General features: G+C 39.7%; 1 protein-coding gene across 7 annotated transcripts in view; it reads right to left on the bottom strand.

Moving 5' to 3' along the window:
* Positions 1–20,500, bottom strand: part of EFEMP1 (EGF containing fibulin extracellular matrix protein 1) — a 61,301-nt gene extending 40,801 nt beyond the window's left edge. For 2 of the 7 annotated variants that reach the window (XM_082743616.1, XM_082743612.1), the window contains exons 1-4: positions 20,116–20,283; positions 18,796–18,883; positions 14,564–14,612; positions 13,986–14,399 (exon numbers count right to left, since the gene is read on the bottom strand). In XM_082743616.1, coding sequence (XP_082599742.1) covers positions 13,986–14,399; positions 14,564–14,612; positions 18,796–18,876 — 544 coding nt within the window. In that variant the 5' untranslated portion in view covers positions 18,877–18,883; positions 20,116–20,283. Of the gene's footprint in view, positions 1–13,985; positions 14,400–14,563; positions 14,613–18,795; positions 18,884–19,389; positions 19,640–19,690; positions 19,878–20,115 lie in introns of those variants that run through there. The other 5 variants (XM_082743613.1, XM_082743615.1, XM_082743617.1 and 2 more) reach the window with 5 other exon arrangements.
* Between the last annotated feature and the right edge of the window lie 1,052 nt (positions 20,501–21,552).

Raw genomic sequence — 21,552 nt, 5'->3', positions numbered from 1 at the left:
CACGGCAGATTTTAACTTGTTCTGGTATGTTTTCCTGGTAAAAATACCATCTAAAAGGCAAAGAAGGACTCCTATCCATACGAGCAGTTTTAAAGGCCAGGCCCGTAGCAATCAAGAGTCGCAAAGCTACCATACTTCGAAAGCTTATAACCTAGACAAAGTATACTCTCTTTACCTCTCTCTTAATTTTTCTCTCATTCCTTTAAAATTGTTTTGAGTAAGAGCTGGGAAGGACAACTTCTTAATTTTAACAGCTGAGAAAACTGAGGCCCAGAGAGGCTAACCGGCTTAATACAGTCAGAGTCACTTAGGGGAAGACCCAGATGGGAACCTTTGTCTCTTGCTGAGTTTCCTGGGGTTTCTGCCACACTTTGCTGCCAAAGATTACTTTCCGGGATCCTCCTGAGCATTCAAGCATAAAAACATTCCACTACAGGAGAAAATTCTGTTCATTAGTAAGCAAGGGAAGTATCTATGTATTACAGCTGTAGCTATAACAATGGAATTTACATGGGAGAAAATGAGTACTGACCAGAGGAGAAAAAGATCTTTTTGAAAAAACAAAAAAACAAACAAAACTCACCACATGCAAATTATCCAAATTATACCACATTTTGCTAAAGGCAGAGAATAGAGGATGAAGAATCACTAGACTTACCAGCTTCCTAGTGGGAAGCACAAACTTTCAACTACTGGAAGACAGATTCTGTATATATATCCACAAAATCTGGGGGCTTTATAGAAATGTGAAATCTCAGGTCTCATCCCACACCTACTGAATCCAAATCTTCATTTTAATGGGCTCCCCAGGTAATTCGTGTTGCATTGAAGTTTGAGAAGCACTGGTCTATCACACATAGCATACAGAAGACTCTCAAAAACATATTACACAATTGAATCCCAAATGTAAAGCCTCCACTAGCCAATTTTGTAAAAACAGTTAAACTGATTTATTCGAGTCACCCTTCCTTTTTCTCTTCTTCATAAGGTTCTTTTTTGAGGAAAATATGCATTTACACGTATGAACATAAGTGGAAAGTTGGTAATTGTAATACTGTTGGATGAGATACTTCAGTAGAACATATTTTCGATTAGTGTAGTCTACACTTGCTCATTGCCCTTAAAGTGCCTATCTTGCTCTCCTTTTTTCTCCCTTCCAGTTCCATTCTACATCTCTTTTTTCCTGTCCCTCATTCTTCTTACAGTTGCTCCTGACTCCCAGGGTAAGAGGAGATTCCTGGAAGAGAAGGTTATGGCTCAGCTGTTTGCCTTCTCTTGCTTTTTTTCTCCACAAATGTGTGAATACGGTCTTGGTCTCTACCCTAACAGGTATTCACTGAATTTTTTTTTTCTTTTTCCCTAGGTGATTGATTTTCATCCTGAGTGGTATGTGGTGATTGCAGGTAGTGCTGGGGGGAGAGTGTCACTGTTACTTGAGTCTCTCAGCAGAAGAGCTAGGGAGGTCCCATAACAGGCTTCACCATTTCACCCTAATAATATTTGGTATATATATTTACAATCAGTTAATGAGCAAGCCGCACTTAAGTCATGAATTTTCAGCAACTGCTGTTACTTAGTTGTGATCTTTGTGGATAAGAGGTTCACTCAACTGTCACAGCAAAGAGAAATTATTTCTTCTCCTTTACGGGAAAGTGGTGTTTTCTTTCTGCTGAGTAGTGGAATTGACATACCAGTGATGTGTCATTTTTAAGAAAAATTTGCAAATGTAGCTCTCCAAATCAAGTACAAAGACGTGGTCTGAACTTGAATCTGCCCTGATTCTTCTTTCCTAACTTGAGAACTACACTGAGTAATTAGCAGGTAGTTTTACCCACTTCTCAGGACCTTTATTTGATTTGTTTAAGCTCTTGAGAAAATTCAAAACACTATTTGAATTTTGATCAGATAATTCATGCAATCTTCCTTGTTGAGGTCTTCCTTATTTTCTCCTGTCACTATAAACTGTTCCCTTAGTATGAGACAAAAAACTGTATTTCACCAAGAAAAACCATGTATTTTACCAAGAAAAACCATGTTATGACTCTGTAACACTTTTGGTAATGTGTAATTCTGCCTACTCCTGACTTGGGTAGTATAACCAGATTTCCAACAATTCTTTAAAACTTTCTATTAGAACCCTAATACTGTTTGTCACTGGGTTTTTACACTGGCAACCAAATAGCCCAAGATCTTCTAATAGAGAAGTATTCTGATGGTCTGTTTGGGATTTTAACCATCTGTGACAGCTTGGTTTATTGAAAACTATGGCTCTGGCATGCTTACACAATCCATTTTCCCGCTTAAATTGAAAAATCAATGAAAAGATTTTTTTTTTAATTTTCTTAGAGTTGAACTCTAATTTACAATGGTTTTGTTATTTAACTTTTTTTTTTAAAGATTTTATTTATTTATTTGACAGAGAGAGATCACAAGTAGGCAGAGAGAGAGAGAGGAGGAAGCAGGCTCCTGCTGAGCAGAGAGCCCGATGCGGGACTCCATCCCAGGACCCTGAGATCATGACCTGAGCCACCCAGGCGCCCCCCCCCCCCTTTTTTTTTTTTGAATGAGCTGTTCACCAAATAATCTTTCCTGGTATTTCAGAACTATCATTAGCTGCTTAAATTGCACCATGATTAAGTTTCCTTCTTTCATTTAGCTTCTTTTTTTTTAATCATTAGCTTATTTATTTATTTATTTTTCAATCACTGAAGAAGGAAGGTCATGCAACTGAAGTTCAGAACAAAGCCCTGCAACTTTACTAGCTTGTGTGGGAGGACTCCCCCCGCCACCCCCGCTCTGGCTTCTTCCCTGGATTAGGGTTCTTCTGATATGCCAGGTCATGAACTATTTTTACAAAAAAGACCCACAGCTTTTACTGGGAAGTTTAATTAATCATGAATGACTGGAATTTTCTGCCTTGCTTGTTGAGTGGACTTTTATTCTGGGCTACCTTCTGACTATATAATTTACGGAAGTCTGAAGAATGAAAGAGCATAGGGATTCAGTGTCACACCCAAATAAACTATTTTTAAATCTGTTCTATGAGGTTCTACCTAGAAAGTTTATTTTGTTAAAAATTCTCTTGCTCATTGTAGAATACAGAGGTAGGTCAGGATGGAGTCCAGATAAATCTCCAAGAAGGATTAGTGAAGAAATGACCAGGGTGCTGTAGAAGTGTAAGACAACAGGGCCTTAGAGGTCACCCCTAATACTTTTAGTTTTATTCTGTTGACCCTGTCTCTACTCCATCTAACAAAATTGCTTGTTGATTAAATAATGCAGTAGTTGTCCAAGGTGTCCTGTTCCCCTGTGGTAGGTAAACACATGAATTTAGAAAGCAGTTTCCAATTTCGATTTTACAGAAATAATGAGAATCATTTTAGAAACTTTATCAGCTTTGATTGGTTTGATTTGGATACATGTTAATTTCCTACCAAAAATGACTTGCCTCACACATGTCTGTGCACGTGCCTGTATATGGGTATGAACCTGAGTAGGTGTATGTGTGAGTACATGTGTAGGGGTGGGAGTAAATCCAAGCTAGATGAGAACGAGGGCCTTGAGCCTGCAGAGGCAGATTTCTGAGGTGTCTTTTAATAACTTCTTTTAGAATGTCCTTTCCTCTTTCAGATGAGGTGTCTTCTGATACCACAAACTGCTCAGGAAAAAACACGGGTAAGGAGAGAAAACCATCTTATATAACATTCTCTCTTCAGGCTTCAAATTATGAAATGCGGTGATTAGAAAAAAATTCATCAGTGGGTTTAGTTAAAGTTAAACAATGCCAGGTATGTCAACTGCTCCTGTATTTTGGGAGAATAATTAGAGTTGAACTAATTCTCTAAGAAGCCTCTTCAACAACAGTTTGAACGATTCAACAGCAAACTCTGAAATACAGATATACTGCTCTTCATAATTAAATCTGAGTAAAAATCTGGTAATTTTTGGTAGAAAAATTATTTTTTACTACTATTTGGTTAAAAAAAAAAACCCTGAGATATCTAAGGTTTTTTTGTTGTTGTTTGTTTTGTTTTGTTTTTTACCAAATAGTAAAAATGTCAACCACAATTTAATGGCATACTCATCTGTGACTATAGGTATGACAGGAGAACTTTGCTGCAAAATATTTCACAAGTAAAATCTAACTAATCACCATAGAACAAAAAAAAAAAAATCTTCCTTAATTCAGATTGTGATAGACCTGGTTTCCAGGGACACTGAATAGAATTCTGTGAGTTGTTTCCCATTTTGGATCATGTTCTACACCTCTACTCAAGGGAGTAGGGTAGATTCCTTACAACACGCATAGCTGTTTAGGGAGCAAAATTTGTTTCATTACATTTGCTGGAACTTTTTGGGATTTAACAATATGCACAGTGGTAGTTCCAAATTCCCATGATGATTCTTATTTTACCTGGACATACCTAAAAGCTATACATGCAGTTTTTGCAGATGACTCTGATTCCATTTCCTACTTGACACTCTTACTTCATCTACAGTTCAAGTATAAGCTAGTTATTAGCTCCCAAGGGGCCCTCAGTAAGCTGGGTTCTTTCTTCCTGGGCCCCTGAGATCCATGGAGTTTCTTCTTACCTCCCAAGCAATTCAGGTCTTCCTACCTTGGGAACAGAAATGCACTTCTTTAAGTCACCTACACCCAACTAAGTGATTATCCTAGACTCTACCCTTCAGCATTTGAACAAAGCTGTCTTGAAAAGGATAATTTCTGGCTAGTAGTTGAGGAAAATGACCAATATGGATTGCTCTCAACCTTTCTTATTTTAGAGCTTTAGCCAGTGCCTTGAGCTTGTTCACAACATCAGAGAATTTATGTATTTTCTAACATTCCCCTCAAACAACCATATTTTCATTATTCATCATTAGATTTCTGAGGAATTATATATTTGATACAAAGAGGCATTCACAATTTAAATGACTTTTCAGAAAGTAAAAAAGAATCTAGTATTTCCAATTAGTAGTTTTGCTCTAGGGATAATAGAAACCTGTTTATTCACCAACGTTTATTAAAACAATCTAGGATATAAAGAATAGACTTTATAGCTCCTTTCAAGCTGCTTAAGCTTAAAATGGGAACAAGGTATCTAAGACCCCAATTATTAATGAGAAATTTGATAACATATATAGTTGGGAAATATATCTTATATGCATTTGGTACTTAATAGCTCATTTACAAGGATGGTTTTAGAACTCAGAGTAAACTATAAGCCTGAGCTCTCTGATGCTTAAAAACCATTCATTTATTCAATTAGACACACACACGTGCACAAAAACAAAACAAAACAAAAAAAACCCCACATTTGCTTAGTGTCTATTCAATAATAAATAAAATAGGACACAGTTCAGGAAGATATTTAGACAAAGTTGGAGGAACATACTAGTATTTTGCTAGGGAGTTACTGAAGATGGCACTGGTCATAGATGTTTGCTGTGCAGCTCAGCATCAAGTGTACTTTCTGTTTAAGTTTTCCTCCACCTACCGCTTTGCCTTTCCTCATTGGCCTTCCTATCAGCAGCTCACTGTCTCTGGGGACTGTCCAGAGAAACCATTCCAGGGTAGAAGAAACAATGCTGATTCTCACCTATTCTGCTTGGCTACACTGATTGTTACTTCCTCTACTATTTAGATTTTAATTTCCTTATGAAGCCTCTCAACTTCCTCTCATCATTCTCTTTTAAACAGTCCATTCTAGGGGTGCCTGGGTGGCTCAGTGGTTAAATGCCTGCCTTCAGCTCAGGTCATGATCCTAGGGTCCTAGGATTGAGCCCTGCATCAGGCTCTCTCCTCAGCAGTGCCCCCTGCTAGTGCTTGAGCTCTGTCAAGTAAATGAATAGAATTTCTTTTTTAAAAAATGGACCTTTCCAGGGAGGAACCGAACTTTTATTCTTTTTTTTAAATTAAATTGATTTATTTATTTTCAGAAAAACAGTATTCATTATTTTTTCACCACACCCAGTGCTCCATGCAATCTGTGCCCTCTATAATACCTACCACCTGGTACCCCAACCTCCCCCACCCCCGCCCCCCCGCCACTTTAAACCCCTCAGATTGTTTTTCTTGACCACATTTCTGGGGACATCTTTTTTTCTGTCCAAATATAGATTTCAGAAAATTGGAAGGATACCTGTATTACAAACTGGTGACACTTTTAGCAGTTCGCTATGTACTTCTTGTGAAGTCCTGTGTGTTACTTTGCTGGACTATATTGTTGGTTTCTTTTATTGCTTTTTGTTCACTGAAGGGTTGATGATGCCAAATTCTCTAAGAACAATGAGCACTTCTTCCTTCTATCTTGATTTTATCAAAGTGCCCACAATAGATAGTAGTTCTCAAACTGGATTGTGTTCGTTGAGCATTAGCTGAATGGGTTTGTGTTCTATTTGATCAGTTACACTCATGGTATTGGTTACCCTTCACTAGGACAGATGCACAATTATTTGAAAAGTAGTTCAAGGTTTAAAAATTGATTTTGCTCAAATCTTAAGTTTTTCAGTCTATTTAATACACATTTACATAACATTGGTTCACTGTCTCTCCCTCCTTTGAATCTGTAAGCATATGAAATTGACAGCAATAAGCTATCCATGCTGCTGCTGATATCTTACCACTCAGCCTTCCTTTCATGTCATTTCTTCACTTCATCTTTATTAAATGTTTACAAATCAGTTAGGTTCAAACTACAAGCCTGAAATTGTGGCTAAATGCTTGCAATGACAGCTGCAGTTTTCTGCCAATATTTGAATGCAGTTTTCTTGATCAGTTTTGTGTTTGAGTGTGCAATTTGCAGATACCTCCTGGAAAAAGAAGCATGCTAATGGACTTCAGATGTGGTGTGAATTACTTATTTGTACATTCGTGCAAAATCAAACACATTTGGGACAAGTTTTGTTTATTCTTTGGTTTCAAAGAACAGAATTGTGCCAGTAATTCAGCAAGTGTAAAGGCAATCCCTACAAAAGGGGCAACTTGTTGATTTCAAAGAATACAGTTTGAAACTTTCTGCTGGAGAAAGAAATAATGAGCCAGCAACCAGTGCACATTCCTGAAGTTACCCAGGCTTGCAATCCTACTCTCATCTGCTTCCTTTTGCTGCTACAGGGAGAGAGAAATTCATTCCACAGATTAAGTGTTAACTAGTTGTTTTCTGTTTTTTTTTCTTTTTAAAAGATTTTATTTGACAGAGAGAGGGATCACAAGTAGGCAGAGAGGTAGGCAGAGAGAGAGGGGGAAGCAGGCTCCCTGATGTGGGGCTCTATCCCAGGATGCTGAGATCATGACTTGAGTTGAAGGCAGAGGCTTAACCCACTGAGCCACCTAGGCACCCCAGTGTTGACTAATTTTAACAAGGATCTCATCTTTGATGAGAAGTAAATCTTTGATCAAGTTTAAATAGAACAGAAGACACCATGGGAACACTCTTAAGTAGAGTGAGATATCAGCTGGGCATCCAGTAGTGGAAGGATCTCCTATCACTTTGATAAATGAAAGATGCTTTAAGGCCAAACTCAGAGTCAACCTCCTCATTTGTGACTCTGCATGAACTAAACCTCAAGACAGCATTAACTCATCTTGCCAGTTTGTGCTGTGAGCATAAGGGGGATGCCTATAGAAGGTGTAAGTATCTCTTAGCACCAACCATTACCACAGCCAGAGCAGAACTTAGAGTTTCATTGATAGTTCAAGACTGTTATGGTATTTCACATTTACAGGTTTTATAGAGAAATACACAGTCTCTTGTTTTCTTCTTTAGATGCTTCCTTTCACTCTAGACTACACATATCATACCGTACTAACTAGAACTCATCATCACTCATGTTTAGGAATCAGAGTCCTGGTGATGACAATAAGAAAGGTGAGAGAAGTAAATCAAATATTCTCTCCTAGAAACAGAATATATATTTTTGATGGTTTCTTTTTCTACTTCACATTTTCCCATGTGTGAGGGGAACGTGATAACCACTACACTATGGAAACTACACTTTCCCATGTAAAGTATTATGACTTTACCTCTGATTTTTGTAGCTGAATTCAATTTTCTGAAGTTAAGATTAAGTTGGGGCATTGGTTCTCAAACTTGAGCACACATCAAAATCACAGGATTGTTAAAACACAGATTGTTGAGCATCGTCCCCCAGAGTCTCTGATTCATAGGTCTGATGGGGTCCAGGAATTAGCATTTCTAATAAATTACTGGATAATGCTAATGCTTCCAGTCTAGGGACCACATGCTATGGAAGGTAGTTATATAGCACAGTCTTTTGTGTGCAGAAGTGTGATCATACTGACCTCTTTCATTCTTTCCCATCAAATAGTTGCCATTTAATTTTTATGAAGCAATTTTAAGGACACTTCTTGAGTCCTTATACATATACCTATACACATTGTTCACAATTGTATATTAGAAATCTTTCTTTTTTTAAGATTTATTTATTTATTTGAGGGAGAGTGAGATAGTACATGTGCATGAGGAAGGGGGAGGAGCTGAGGGAGAGGGAGAGAAGAGAATGTCAAGCAGATTCCCCACTGAGTCTGGAGCCTGTAGTGGGGCTTGATCTCATGACCCTGACATCATGCCTGAACTGAAACCAAGAGTCCAACTTAACCAACTGAGCCACCTAGGCGCCTGTATTAGAAATGTCTTAAATTAACTAGGCATTCAGTGACTATAGTAATTTGGAAAAGTAAATTATGAAACTGTGCTAGATTTTTCAGGAGAAAATCAGTCACTTCTATTGCACTGCATCAGCTTATTTAGAAAGTTATTAAGTTATCCCTACAAACTTGACTCCCATTTATTTACATGGCTTTAGAGAATTTTTAGATACTCAAAGGCAATTAACAACTAAAAGCAATGAAAAGCAGTAAGCAGGCTAAATACCCATTTTCCTTTCTGCTTGAAGTATTTGTTTCTGATAATATCATAATTTACTCAATTATAGTCTTCCTTTTGCAAAATACCTATTTTCTAAGATCAGAGTTCTTCACTGGGTTGTATAATTATACGTAACAAAAATTGGGCTTCCTCACAAAACTAACCAAAACAAAGAGAAACCCTAATGACATTCGTTGAGGATCCAAAAAAGAAAAAAAAAACCCAAAAGATAAGTGTTTGAAAGCTCTTTTGTTATGACAATGCCAGGTATGTTAAGCCACTTGATTACACTATAATTTATAAGTCCTCTTTTGTATATGAGATCATATAAGTTTCAAATGAAAGAAGTCAAAGAAAGACGTCCCTAGCATCTGAGAATCTGTACATGTTAGTTCAAGTTTCTCTTTTTAAAAGTACATGTATAGATAATAACTTCTTTCCTTTTCAAAATAGTATTTTAGTTATCCTTATGTTTATAAAGAAATGTGCAAAAGATAATAGGTGATCCCCAACAATGCAGAGCTTTTTAAACCCTGAGCATAATTTTTTTTTGTTGTTCCTTTAAGCTTTACAAAAAGGCAATTTTTTCTCTTTGGCTTTTTAGTTGCTCTTGAATCACAGACAACAGTGATAAAAATGAAATCATTTAAAATACAGCTAAATTTTTTTTTCAGTTTGACAAAATTTTATAGTTGAAGCATGATATTTAATTTGGCTGTGTGGTACATTTTTTTCCCCCAGAAGAAATGTGGAAAGATGAGCTACCTATTGTATGACATGTATCTCAGTATGTAGGTGCTAATGTCTAGGTATTTGGCACATGCAAAGTCTAGAACAATGGGGAAACCTGCTTATTGACAAACCAGCAAATGGGATCTGGACAACGGCAAGGGAAGTCCCCATCCAGGTACTTAAAAATCAGGGAAGTTTGGTTTTTAAAAATTCAAAACAAATTAAAAAAAAAACCATTTCACTGGACAAGCAGTGCCATCACCTGGAAAAAAAAAAAAAATGGCTTTAACGTTGAGAAGTTCTCACTCTTGGCTGTGAGGTGCAAGAGATTCAGTTATTGGGGTGCACTAGGGTGATCAACCACCCCATTTGTTGAGGACAGAGGCATTTCCCAGAATGCAGGGGTTTCAGTTTTCGAACCAGGACAGTCTTGGTTCAACAGAGACAGTTGGAAACCCTGGGTTGTGTTTTCACATCTGTCAGTTATACTTTATATAATACAAGCCAGGTACTGTACTTGGCTTGAGTCCATAATCAGCTTCATTAGGCATTTGTATCAAGTTATTTTTTGATGTTGCAGTTTCTTTGGCAAGTTAGTAATGATACCTGGGAATCCTGACCGATTTTAGTAATGGCTTAACTATCAGCTATACAAAATACCTTATGTTTAATTTTTTGAAAGTTGAATTAAGTAAACAAATTCCTTTAAACTGAGCAATCAATACTTTCTCCTACTTGCCAGTTCCCAAATGATATTTTTCTATGAGAATGAGGCTTTTAGAAAGTTATATATGCTTTTAAAAATCCTTTCTTAACATGAACTAGTGATTTTGAAATCCATTGCCTTTAAGGAAGATACACAGAGAGTAGACAATAAAGTTGTAGAAAGATTAAGTGACCCATCAATGGGTTATAATCTATTCCCCATTCATTCATCTCCCTTTTGGAGCAGATGAGTATCTGTTGACTTTTATGTAGGTGATAGCTCATGGAGAAACAGTTTCTAAAAATTTATTTATATATGACTCCAGTTTATGTGACAATACAATGATATTCATGTAGTTTTTGTGATGTAGTTTGTGATGATATCCATGACAGTTTTTATAGCTGTCAAGGATGGTGCCTGTCATTTGAAATTCTCAGTGCAAATTTCTCCCTCAGTATCACCCAGGGTTGGCAAAAATTGTCTGAAAAAAATTCCTCAGTGTGAACTGATATTTGGAGGTAATATTGCTTTTTAAACCTCCTGCTTTTGCACAACACTGAAAAATTCTGGACAAATACATGAAAAAGGAGTTAAAAAAAATCATGTTTTCATTAATTGTTAAAACACAGAGGGCTGGTTAAAAACATATTTATAAAATAGGGGCACCTGGGTGGCTCAGTCATTTAAGCATCTGACTCTTGATTTCAGCTCGGGTTGTGATCTCAGGGTTGTGAGATCAAGCCCTGAGTGGGGCTCCATGCTCAGGGGGAGCCTGCTTGATTCTCTCTCTGCCCTCCCCTCTGCCCACTTTATTTATGTCTTTCTCCAAAAATAAAGAAATAAAATTTTTAACAATATATTTGTGAAATAGAATACACTTAAAATATCTACAGGTAGTTAAATTATTAGGCGTCATCTGTAACTGGTACTAGTGTGTTCAAAGGTACAATTGACTTTAACACCAAAGCACAGTACAGATTTCAGCCATTACATAAAAAAATCCCCTCAGCTTTAGGTTATGTAATGATAAACTGTACCTGTTGAAAAATATATGTGGAAAAAAGAAATAATTTTAATACAAATGTGACTCATCTGCAGGCATTCATTTATTCCGATCCAGCAACCATGGTAAATGTGTTTGGATTACTGGGCATAGTATGAAACATTTAAAAGGGAGTGGAGAACTTTATTAAAACAGAAGGCTCTTCAAACTCTACAATGATGTCAGAAATATAGGTCCTTGGAGCACATTATTGTTTTAAGCGGAGGTCCCCGCACTTTCACATTGGTTATAAAACATTATTTTGTGCTGCTGGCCTGGAATGAGAATGTCATACATCTGCAGGCAATTAGAAGAAGCTGGACTGCATGTTTGATTAGCTCAATAATAAACGGGCACAAGTGTGACTCCACTTATGTTAGTCAGATTCCCTAGACAGATTATCCTGTTGTTATCATATGAAATAACCCCCTTTTATCAACAATTAAGTAAATCCACATTTATGGGCACTTTGCAAAATTGTGAGGTGGGAAGAAATCCAACTTAAGCCTTAAGTCATCCAAAAAACTTTTAACCCTGCTTTCAATGATACAGACCCCAATCCCAAGTCTTAAAGAAATTGGTTGAATTATATAGAACAGTTGGGTTAGAGATACCCTGTGTGCAAACAATCAGTAAGTATGTTTTTAGCATCTATCATAAGCCAGGCATTTAATAGTTTTAGCTTATAACTAAAGAAAAAAATTCTCACAGAATTAAGAATTACAAATGTTTTAATCTGTGAAAAGTAATTTTGTAAGGTCTAAGTCTTTTTAAAAAAATTAAATAGATTTCATTTTTATTATTCACATTTTATTATGCAGTTTCTACTATAACCAAGTGAATCTTGTTAAGTCTTGAATATACTCTATCCTAGAACTTCTTCATTCAGTTCTAGGCATTGTTCTTAAATTCAACCATATTTGCCAATGATAGGTATAAGCCACTTTGGGAAATGACCCATTCATTTTTCTGTTTATTTTTTTCTCCTAAGTACCATTAAAATATATAACTGGAGCATGAAAAATAATTCAGTATAGAAAAGCCCATACTTAAAAAAAACTTCAGTATCACTTTCCAGTTTCAGGAAAAACATCACCAAACCTTCCAATTCAACTAGATATTTAAATAACACAATTAAAAGTTGCTGTCTTAAATAAACTCAAGATACTTTTTATCAATATTCACTCAAACACATATACATAAAGTAACCTCATGAGGCTATCTCCTTGACATAATCCTTAAATTAAATATCGGAATATCAAGCAGATGCTGAAGCATTCATCATCATTATTGGAATTCTGACTCATGGCAGTAACACAAAACAGATGCTAATATGATGCACCCTCTGAAAAGTGACACCATCACGGCATGGGTTAGCTCTTGATGTGGGGTACTTAAAAATTTGAACACAAAATATAAAAGTCAGGGTATGATAGGGGTCCTTCATTTATAAGCCATTTCAAATCTATCTCATACAGTATATAAAACTCCACACCAGCGCATAAAGGGCAGCATCTCAGGGAAACAGAAGATGCTTCTTTTCCTCACTCGGAACAGGTAGAAGGTTAAAAACTCCTGGACCCTTTCTGTTGGCCAGTATGTACCAGGCACCTGTGGTATAAAATGGGGTCTACTCTGTCAGCCCCAGGGCTGTGCAAAAGGAGTCTGGGGCTCCTATGGCCCTTGTCAGTAACGAGCTCCACACCAGGCAGATCTGAAAGGGTTGGCTAAGTAGGAAAAGGGAAACAAAATCTCATAGCACAGTCCAGTTAACTAATATCCTACACATCTTCAAAGCCCAAGATTCTTATCATTTTGTTAGCATGAGTCTACAGCTGTTTCTAGAATACACAGTGATGTGTACTCTTTGAGAAAATAAACAGAAAAACCCAAGCAGATGGTGCCATGGTGCAAGTGATATAAGAGAAATGGGCTCAGATGAGAACTGAAAAAGATAGAAATGTGGAGTGGGGAAGACTCCTCAAAGGTAACGAGAAACAGAAGTCCCATTTCTTTATTCCTCAGTGAGAAAAATAAATTAGTGGCAAGTTCAATGAAAAGAAAACTTGAGAACCCAAAAGAGGACATTTATGGAGTAGCTTGACGCACAATTTCAAAGTCCAAATGAATAACCTGACTGTTCCTTCTGACAGCTGTTGACTCTGGCTCCGCCTGCCTGAGTTTGAAGGCTAGTTCTACTCTCACCACCCGTGTGACCCCTGATTCCCAAACTTGGCTGCAGGCTTGGAACCACGTGCGAAGCTTTAAAAAATAGGGAGGCCCAGAACCCATCCCCAGAGACTGTTATTTAATGGGGCTGGGGTGTGGCTTGGATATGGAGGTTTTAAAAGCTCCCAAGTGACTATAGATGGTTGTTATGGTTGAGAACCACTGATGACCCCCCTCTCCGAGGCACGGCTTCCTCATTTGTAAAATGAAATCGATACAGGCAGCAACCACCTTTTAGGATTTTTGCGATGATTAAATGATAATTCAGGCAAAGCACTCGGCACCATGGCGTGTGGGAAGTTCTCAGTAAACTGGCGCTGTTAATCCTCACCACGAGGTGCACTTGGACAAGAACGTTCTCATTAGCATAATAAGTCATGCTTACCTTGGCACACGTTATGCTCACTCTGCTCGTAGCCTGTTGCACACTGGATCCGGTGAGAAGGGTTGGAGGGGATGCGCTGAGGGTCAGCTGGGTTTCGCCGGATGACAAAGTTATTTCGGCCAGTCTGCACTTCGGGGCCTGCAACTGCAGCAGCGCTGGCCACGAAGCCGCCCCCGGGCATCACTCCACTGGCTGCCATGCCCGTGGCTGTCACGCCCCCAGCGCCTGTCCCTGACGAGGCGGCTGCATTGGCTGCTGCACCCACGCCTTCCGCAGCGGGTGTTTCTTGCTGAGGTTGCTCATTATTGACAATAATCTGGGCTGTTTTAGGAAGGCAGAGGTATCCTCCGTAGTGGTTGACACATTTCATTCCACCTTTGCAAGCGTCTGGGACAATGTCACATTCATCAATATCTGTGGTCAGCAATAAAATAAATCAGGAATCTTCTCAGAGGGAACACAGAACATGTAAATATACGCTCACGCCTTTTTGGTAGAGTACAAAGAGGACAGGAAGAGTGACATGAGATGGAGACAGAAAGCTATGTTCAGACGGGAAGTCTTTGAAGTTGGCTCACCTTTGCACTGCTGTCTTACAGGATCCCACTCATATCCATCTGTGCATTGCTGTGAAGAAAACATCAAAGATGGGGCCAGGAGACAGTTAATGGGTGTATCCACTTCCTAAGAAGTCACTCTAAAAGCTTCATTCCTATGACAACAATCCTTGCTCTAGAGTCCCAGCTAGATCATGAGGTGGATAGTTTAACATTCCCTAGATTTTCTCCCTCCCTTCCTTCCTTCTCTCCCTTCTTCTTTCCTTCCTTCCCACCTTCCTTCCTTCTTTCTTTCCCTCTCTCTCTCTCTCTCTCTTTTTCTTTTGACAAATCTGTGCATTGCATCGCTTCCAGGCTCCCTTCTCAATCACCAGCTGCCTCAACTCTTGTGTTATATTGGGTACAGTTGCCCATCACCATCTCAGAATTCTTTTCTCTGTTTCAATACTGATCTTCCCTAATCTCCTTGAATGCCTGTTTTTTTTTTGTTTTGCTTTACTTGCCCTTCTTCCACATTAAAAACTTTGCCAAAAAGAAAAAAAATCAACCAAGTTCCTTTATTTAGCCCTTGACTCTTCCCCTCCTCTCTCAGTTCTCTTAGAGCATTCCAGCACCTGCCTTTCCTTACCTGTTCAGCTGAGTCTCAAGCCTCCCACTCACACCTTGGCCCACCTCCTAGCTTCAATTCCTACGAGTCCTCTCTAGTTCACTCACTAAACAAACCATCTACTGAGTACCTTCTCCTACGGGGCACCGTTCTAGTCCCTGGGCATGCAAAGATCATGAAGACCTTGTCCTTGTCCTCAAGTGGCTCACAGACAGAAGAGCAGGCAGACAGGTAGACAAGTTGGAGCAAGATGTCAGGTGCTGCGACCCATACATATATGTGGAAAGAGTGATGAACTCTGTCCAGGGCTGTGTGTGGGGCATGACAGAGTGGAAGAGAAGACTTTATGGGGAAGTCACAAATGAATTGGGTCTTACAGGATCTTTCCAGGGAAATGTGGGAATTCTAGGAGGAGGGGCCATGAGAAAAAAGATGCAACACTGTTAAAGACAGAAAGAGCTGCAAGTAGTCTGAGTAGAGGCATGCAGTTAGAGGGACAAGAAGGAACCAATTCCTACCTTGAATGTCAGCGAATCTCAAGCTTTATGATCAAGCTTAAGTCACCCAGGGTGCTTATTAAAATGCAGACCCAAAGGATCAGATTCTGCAGGTCTGGGTAGGAGACTTGGAATTTGAATTCCTAACAAGCATCCCAGGTGATTTTGACACAGGTTGCCTATAGGCTACTTCTTGAGAAACACTACTATAAGTGATAAGAGGCCTCTGAATAATTTTATTTACTTATTTTCCCTGAAGCATTTTTAAGCTCAGGAAAATATTTGAACAGATGCAGATTTGAGGAAGATGCTTCAGGAAAGACAGAGCAAAAGTAGAGCGAACAAACCAATACTTGAATTCTTTTAATAGAGCTGAGAGTTGCTTATGCACACAACAGATGCTCGGCAAGTAAATAGCTGAATGGAGACAGCTCAGTTTAAATGTTTTAGTGGGATCTGAAACTTCACAGGGTGAAAACTATACTCACTTTATCTCTGAAGCTAATTCTTTCTAGTTTCTCCAACCTGCCCAGAGCGCCACCACCCTTCTTAGGACCTTGGATTATAACTGTAACACGCACACTGACTTTTCCATTTATTTTCCTTTAAACTCTGCTGACTTCGTGTCCATGTCTGTATCTACCATGTTGGTGTGTAAGCCTTCTTGCCTCGTGAATAGGCAAGGCTGTCTGGCTGTCCTCCATATCTCTGTGTGCTGCACACAGCCTCCAAAACAATCTTCCTTGCTCTCTTAATTGTATTACTCCTATATTTAAGACCTCATACTGACTTGCAGATCTCTCACCTCCCACTTCTGCCATCTCTGGGCTCCCCTCAGCACCCAGCACCAGCCCACCTAAACTTGTCATCTCCTCAACTTGTCTTGGGTTGTTTTTACCCCTAGACTTTGATCATGTCACTTTCTCTGATTCCGATGCCTCTTCAGCCATTCTAGATTAATCTGACGTCATTTACTTCTTTCAAGATTCCGCACAGAAGTTGACCTCTTCCAATATGCCAGTGCTCACACTAATTACTTCCTTGCTTTTTCTATCTCTTTAGCATTTATATAATTGATACAATTATAATACGTGTACTTGCTTAGGAACTTTGTAGTTCAACAGTATTTTCCCAGCGTAAATTCCATGAAGTAAAGGTCTAGATTTTCTTAGTAAACAAGTTCTTTTGCTGGTGTAAGAACTGCTTATGTGCATGGTAGTTACTTGGCAAGTAAATGGTTGAATGAACCCTAACTTTAAAATGGAAAGGGGATATGATGCTGTCTTGTGAATATGAGCTCAATTTTCCAAAAAGTACCTTTCAAGTCAGGCACAATGACAGGACACTGAATAATCTATTTGCTAACTAGAGAGGGCATGCAGATTGTGATAGGTATTTAGTTCCAGTATATTTAATATGGATCTGCTATTAAACAAGCCTAGACTGACTAGACCACTTGCTGGCTGTGTAGCCTTCAGCAAGTTAGATACTCTCTCTGATCTTCAGTTCTGCTATTGGTGAAAGGAAGATGATACCACTTCTCTCAACCTTTGTTATGGAAATGAAAGGAGATAGTATCCCCACAACAGGGTACTCACAGAGCAGTTATATTTTATTCTTTAACCATAAATTATTAGGCATACACAGTTCAAGAGTCAATAGACCTAATTTTAGAACAAAAAGGATGTCATATCTGGAAAATGCTATAATAATAATGAACCCTAGTTAGTGGTCTAAAACTCTAGTGTTTAATCCACAGGGACCTTTCTCTGCTAAAGATAATTGTGATTTAATTGATGAACCAAAGAGAAGGGGGTATAAGATAAGCAACTGTAAAAGCAATAAAATATTTTATTGGATGAATATAAAAGTGGATAGTTAATTTAACTTTAGCTCCTTAAGAAAGTAGTAAGTTTAGCCTGAATAACAAAACATTCTCATTTGAAGATAAACAGCACATGTATTCATTTCTCATGCTTTATTTATCTTCAGCAGAGGAAGCAACTACATTTATCATTAAGTTAACAAAATATTTATGTGAAATCCTACTTGATTTATAGTTGATCTGAACAACAACAAAGAACATTTTCCAGATGAATACTAACATTTCGGGGATAATAGGATACCAAAAAGTGAGATAATGTTTATTATCAGTAATTGACATTAGCTCACTTTTAGGAGTTCTTTTTTCAAAAATTTTTCACATTCTTTTGAGTAGGATTACTTCATTTTAAATTGGGAGCAAGTAGAAAAATATGTTTTTCATATTGTGATCCAGGACAAATGTCACTTGCCTCATGACACTGGTTAAAGACTAGAAGACACAAAACAAAAACAAACAAACAAAAAAAGAAAAGAGAAAACAGAGGTGTAAACAAACTCACTGGAAGTGAGGTTAAGTACTGCCCTCTGTTCTCACTACATCCATTCCTGATAGTCAGATGGTATTTTCGATATTTTATTAAACATTGGTAATATCTATGCAATCAACTAATTAATCAAATATTACTTGGAAATAATCAGATGTAATTAATTAGAAAATGCAAATTTGCAAAACCAAATTTCACACAATGCATTTTAAGACCACTTTAGCCAATACGCATCCTGGTAGCACATAAATTCTACCTGAAGGGCATTTATATGAATTATCAGTTATACTATAAATGGATATATATAGTCTTTATAAATTCAATAAGGGCCATTTACATGAGAACATAAGTCATATATACAAATGAGGTATGTGCTTTTGTGATGTTTGTTTTTATTTGACTTGTCTTACTCTGCAAGTTTTGGTTTTATCTACATGTATATAGGAATCCAGGCTTTCCAATTCCTTACCCTCATTAATTTATTGGATGTGTTAGAAACATGTAGCTTACTTTGGTTTTTGTTTTAAAAGGGTCTCCTTTTTCAGTCTTGCCAGAAATCATTACATTTTGGTCCCTATCTCAATTGGTGATCTAAATGAAATTTTGGAGGGACCACGGGTGATTTAAACAAATCTTAAATGTGAACCACACTAAAGCGTTGTTTAATTTATTACCCTCCACAGCCTGCAGACCACATACACTGGCAGGGGTGGATAAAGTCACCCTTGTGTCACCGAATCCCGCTGAACCGCACTTATCTCAAATTCCATCACCCCTTACCGTGTACGTGATGGTTTCTTCAGTGTCCTGTGACTTGACCAGCGCCAGAGTCAGCATAGTTAGGAAAAGGGCTTTCAACATCGTGAATCTCAAAGAAAGCACAGGACAAACTGATGCTTAGTATCTGCTGCAGGGGAAATAACAAAACTTTAGCTGTGCAGTAATAAGCAAGGAAGGGCAGGAGGGAGAGGCTGAGGTTCCATCATACCCGATTTCCAATCTCCTGTCTCATTCCCCTCCCCCACCTCAACCTTCCCTGGGCCAAAGGAGGCACCAAAGACTGTAAAACGGCTGCAGAGTTACATTTCACTTTACTCCATCCAGCTGCGCTGAACATATACAAAGGATATTCAGCAAGGAGTTTCTACTGTTCCTTCACAACAGGCTCCAGAAAGGGTGTGGAAGGGAAGAATAGAGGGTAATTAATTTCAAAGGAGATGGTGCATTTATTGTGTGTGTGTGTGTGAGAGAGAGAGAGAGAGAGAGACAGACAGACAGACACACGGGGGGGGGGAGAGAAAGAGAGAGAGAGAGAGGAGGTGGGGCAGCAAATCTCATATTCCTTGAATATTCAGGTTTTGCCTATATGCTCACCTCCAACTAGTGAAGTTCCTTGCACAGCTTAGCAGAAATACCTGTGAACTAATACAAATTACCTTGACCTCAAACTTTTTTTAAAGCAAAACACCAAAACAAAACTCAAGAGCTATCTCCTCCCCTAGTAGAATACCTGCCCTTCAGAGTTCCTTCTATCCCCCGAACAAACCCTCAAAGTGGCATTTCCGTGCCATTCTCTTCGCGCAGTTTCGTGTGAAAGCCCCAGGTCGTGCGGAGGGGCTGCCCCAAGCGTCCGATTCTCGGTGCCTTATCAGTCCCTTGGTACCCGGCACGCTACCGTCAGGATCGGGCTGCCTAGAGCCAGAACCCGGGGACCACACCGCAGCCGCGTACAGTTTCCAGGCGGCCGACCTGGCGCCCCGGGGGAGGTGAGGTTCCCTCTCCTAAGTTAACAGGCTGCAGCCCCGGGAGCTACTCTGCGCTCCCGCTTTTCACCAGCTCCTGTGGAATCCAGGTGCGGCTTAAATCTCGTATATTAGCCCCCTGAAACTTTCAAAACTTCGTTTATGGGCACAGCCCAGTCGGCTGATTGCGGGCGCGCACACACTTGCCCATCCAAACAGATGTCACCCCAGTACTCGCACATGCTGACAGATCGCATTCCGAGACCGCACACCTCCACCTCCCTCTCTGCCTGAGAGATCTTGCACAGTCCGGGGGCAGTTCTCGGGTACCCGGAACCCTTGAGGTTACCCTACTTACTTCCCTGCGCGCGGCCCGGCGGGCACTGAGGGCGCCAGGGGCTCCTACCTGCGCGGCCGCGCTGCTCTCCGAGCCTGGGCAGCAAGGGGAGAGCGGCAGGGGAGGGCAGCCCGGTGGGTCTGAACTGGCGAGTTCTGGCAGCGGCCGTGGCGGCAGGAGGAGGAGGAGGAGTAAGGGAGGGAAAGGGGGAGGGCGAAGGGGGGCGGAGGAGAGAGCCGAGGGAGGCGCAAGGGCTGAGCCGGGCGCCGCAGGCTGGGCGGGAGAGCGCTCTGAGCAGCCGGGTCTGCGCCCCCTCCTCCGAGTGCCCTCTCCGCCTTGGGGCCTGCCCTCCTCTGCCAGCCGTTCACCCCAGTTCCCAGACACGCCTGAACCCCAGGCCGAAGATGGCATGCTTGGCATGTGAGGTCTTGGGTTTGAATCAGCCTTGGTGATGCTCCAGCCTTCCCGACAATATCTCATGCCCCGTAGAGGAAAAACATCTCTCCCAGAGAGCTGCTCAGGGTCCTGAGAAACTGGTTAAACATTTTTTTTTTTTTTTTCCGATAAGTGAATCCTAGGACAGTTAATTAACCCCATTCATTGGACTGGTTGTTGTTGCCCTTTCTTTCAGATTATTTGTTTATTTATTTATTTGTTTGTTTGTTAGTTTGTTTTCTTTTTGCGTGGGGGAGGGTCTGCTTTCTCAAATGTAGAAAAAAGAGAATCCGTTCATTCAACAAGTATTGATGACCTACTATGTGACAGGGTTGGCAATGGGCCACGTGTAGCTCATGATAACAAAATTGTGAGGTCAGGTTTGGTTTTGGTTTCACAAACCTCCCCTGTGTATGGGCCCTTTTCTTTACCTAAGCTTCTCTTCTCTCCACTGGTTCACTTGCAAGAGTTGGTCATTCAAAGTTGGACATTTCATCTTCACCTTTCATACTAATGGTGGAATTTAGGGAATCCGGAGAGCAAAAAAAAAAAAAAAAATTTTTTTTTTTTTTTCTGGCTTCTTCAAATCATACCACACAGATTGCTGTTATCTCTGAAGGCTCCAACTCTATGGTCAGATTAATAGTTTGCTTCCAAGGCAGTCATGTCTTCTAAGAAGCAAACAGCCAAATACAACTTCATGAATGAGACGATGTGCCAACTGAAGGTACTAAGGACTTTGACCCCCAGCAGGAGACAGAGGGTGGAGAGAGAGGGTCAGCTTCTTCCCCTTTTCTGCTGGCCACTGCAGAGAAGATGGTAGACAGTGTAAGAGGCAGAGGCTGTTGGGTGGAGGCCTCTCTCCTTATCTCTGGGGTATGCAGTGGGTTGTCTAGACCTTGCCAGATTGGTTGCAAGCCACACAATATTGAGCAAGATCAAAGGAGCTTAATGACCCTGAACCTTACATAAGTATGTGGGATTTTGCTAATGGTATTGAAGATTTTTACTACCAAAATTCAA

This window comes from Mustela nivalis (genome assembly GCF_964662115.1).
Source record: "Mustela nivalis genome assembly, chromosome: 8".
In the NCBI taxonomy this organism is placed as follows: Eukaryota; Metazoa; Chordata; class Mammalia; order Carnivora; family Mustelidae; genus Mustela; species Mustela nivalis.
Note: the sequence above shows the minus strand (reverse complement) of the source record. Positions and strands in the feature narration are given on the sequence as shown.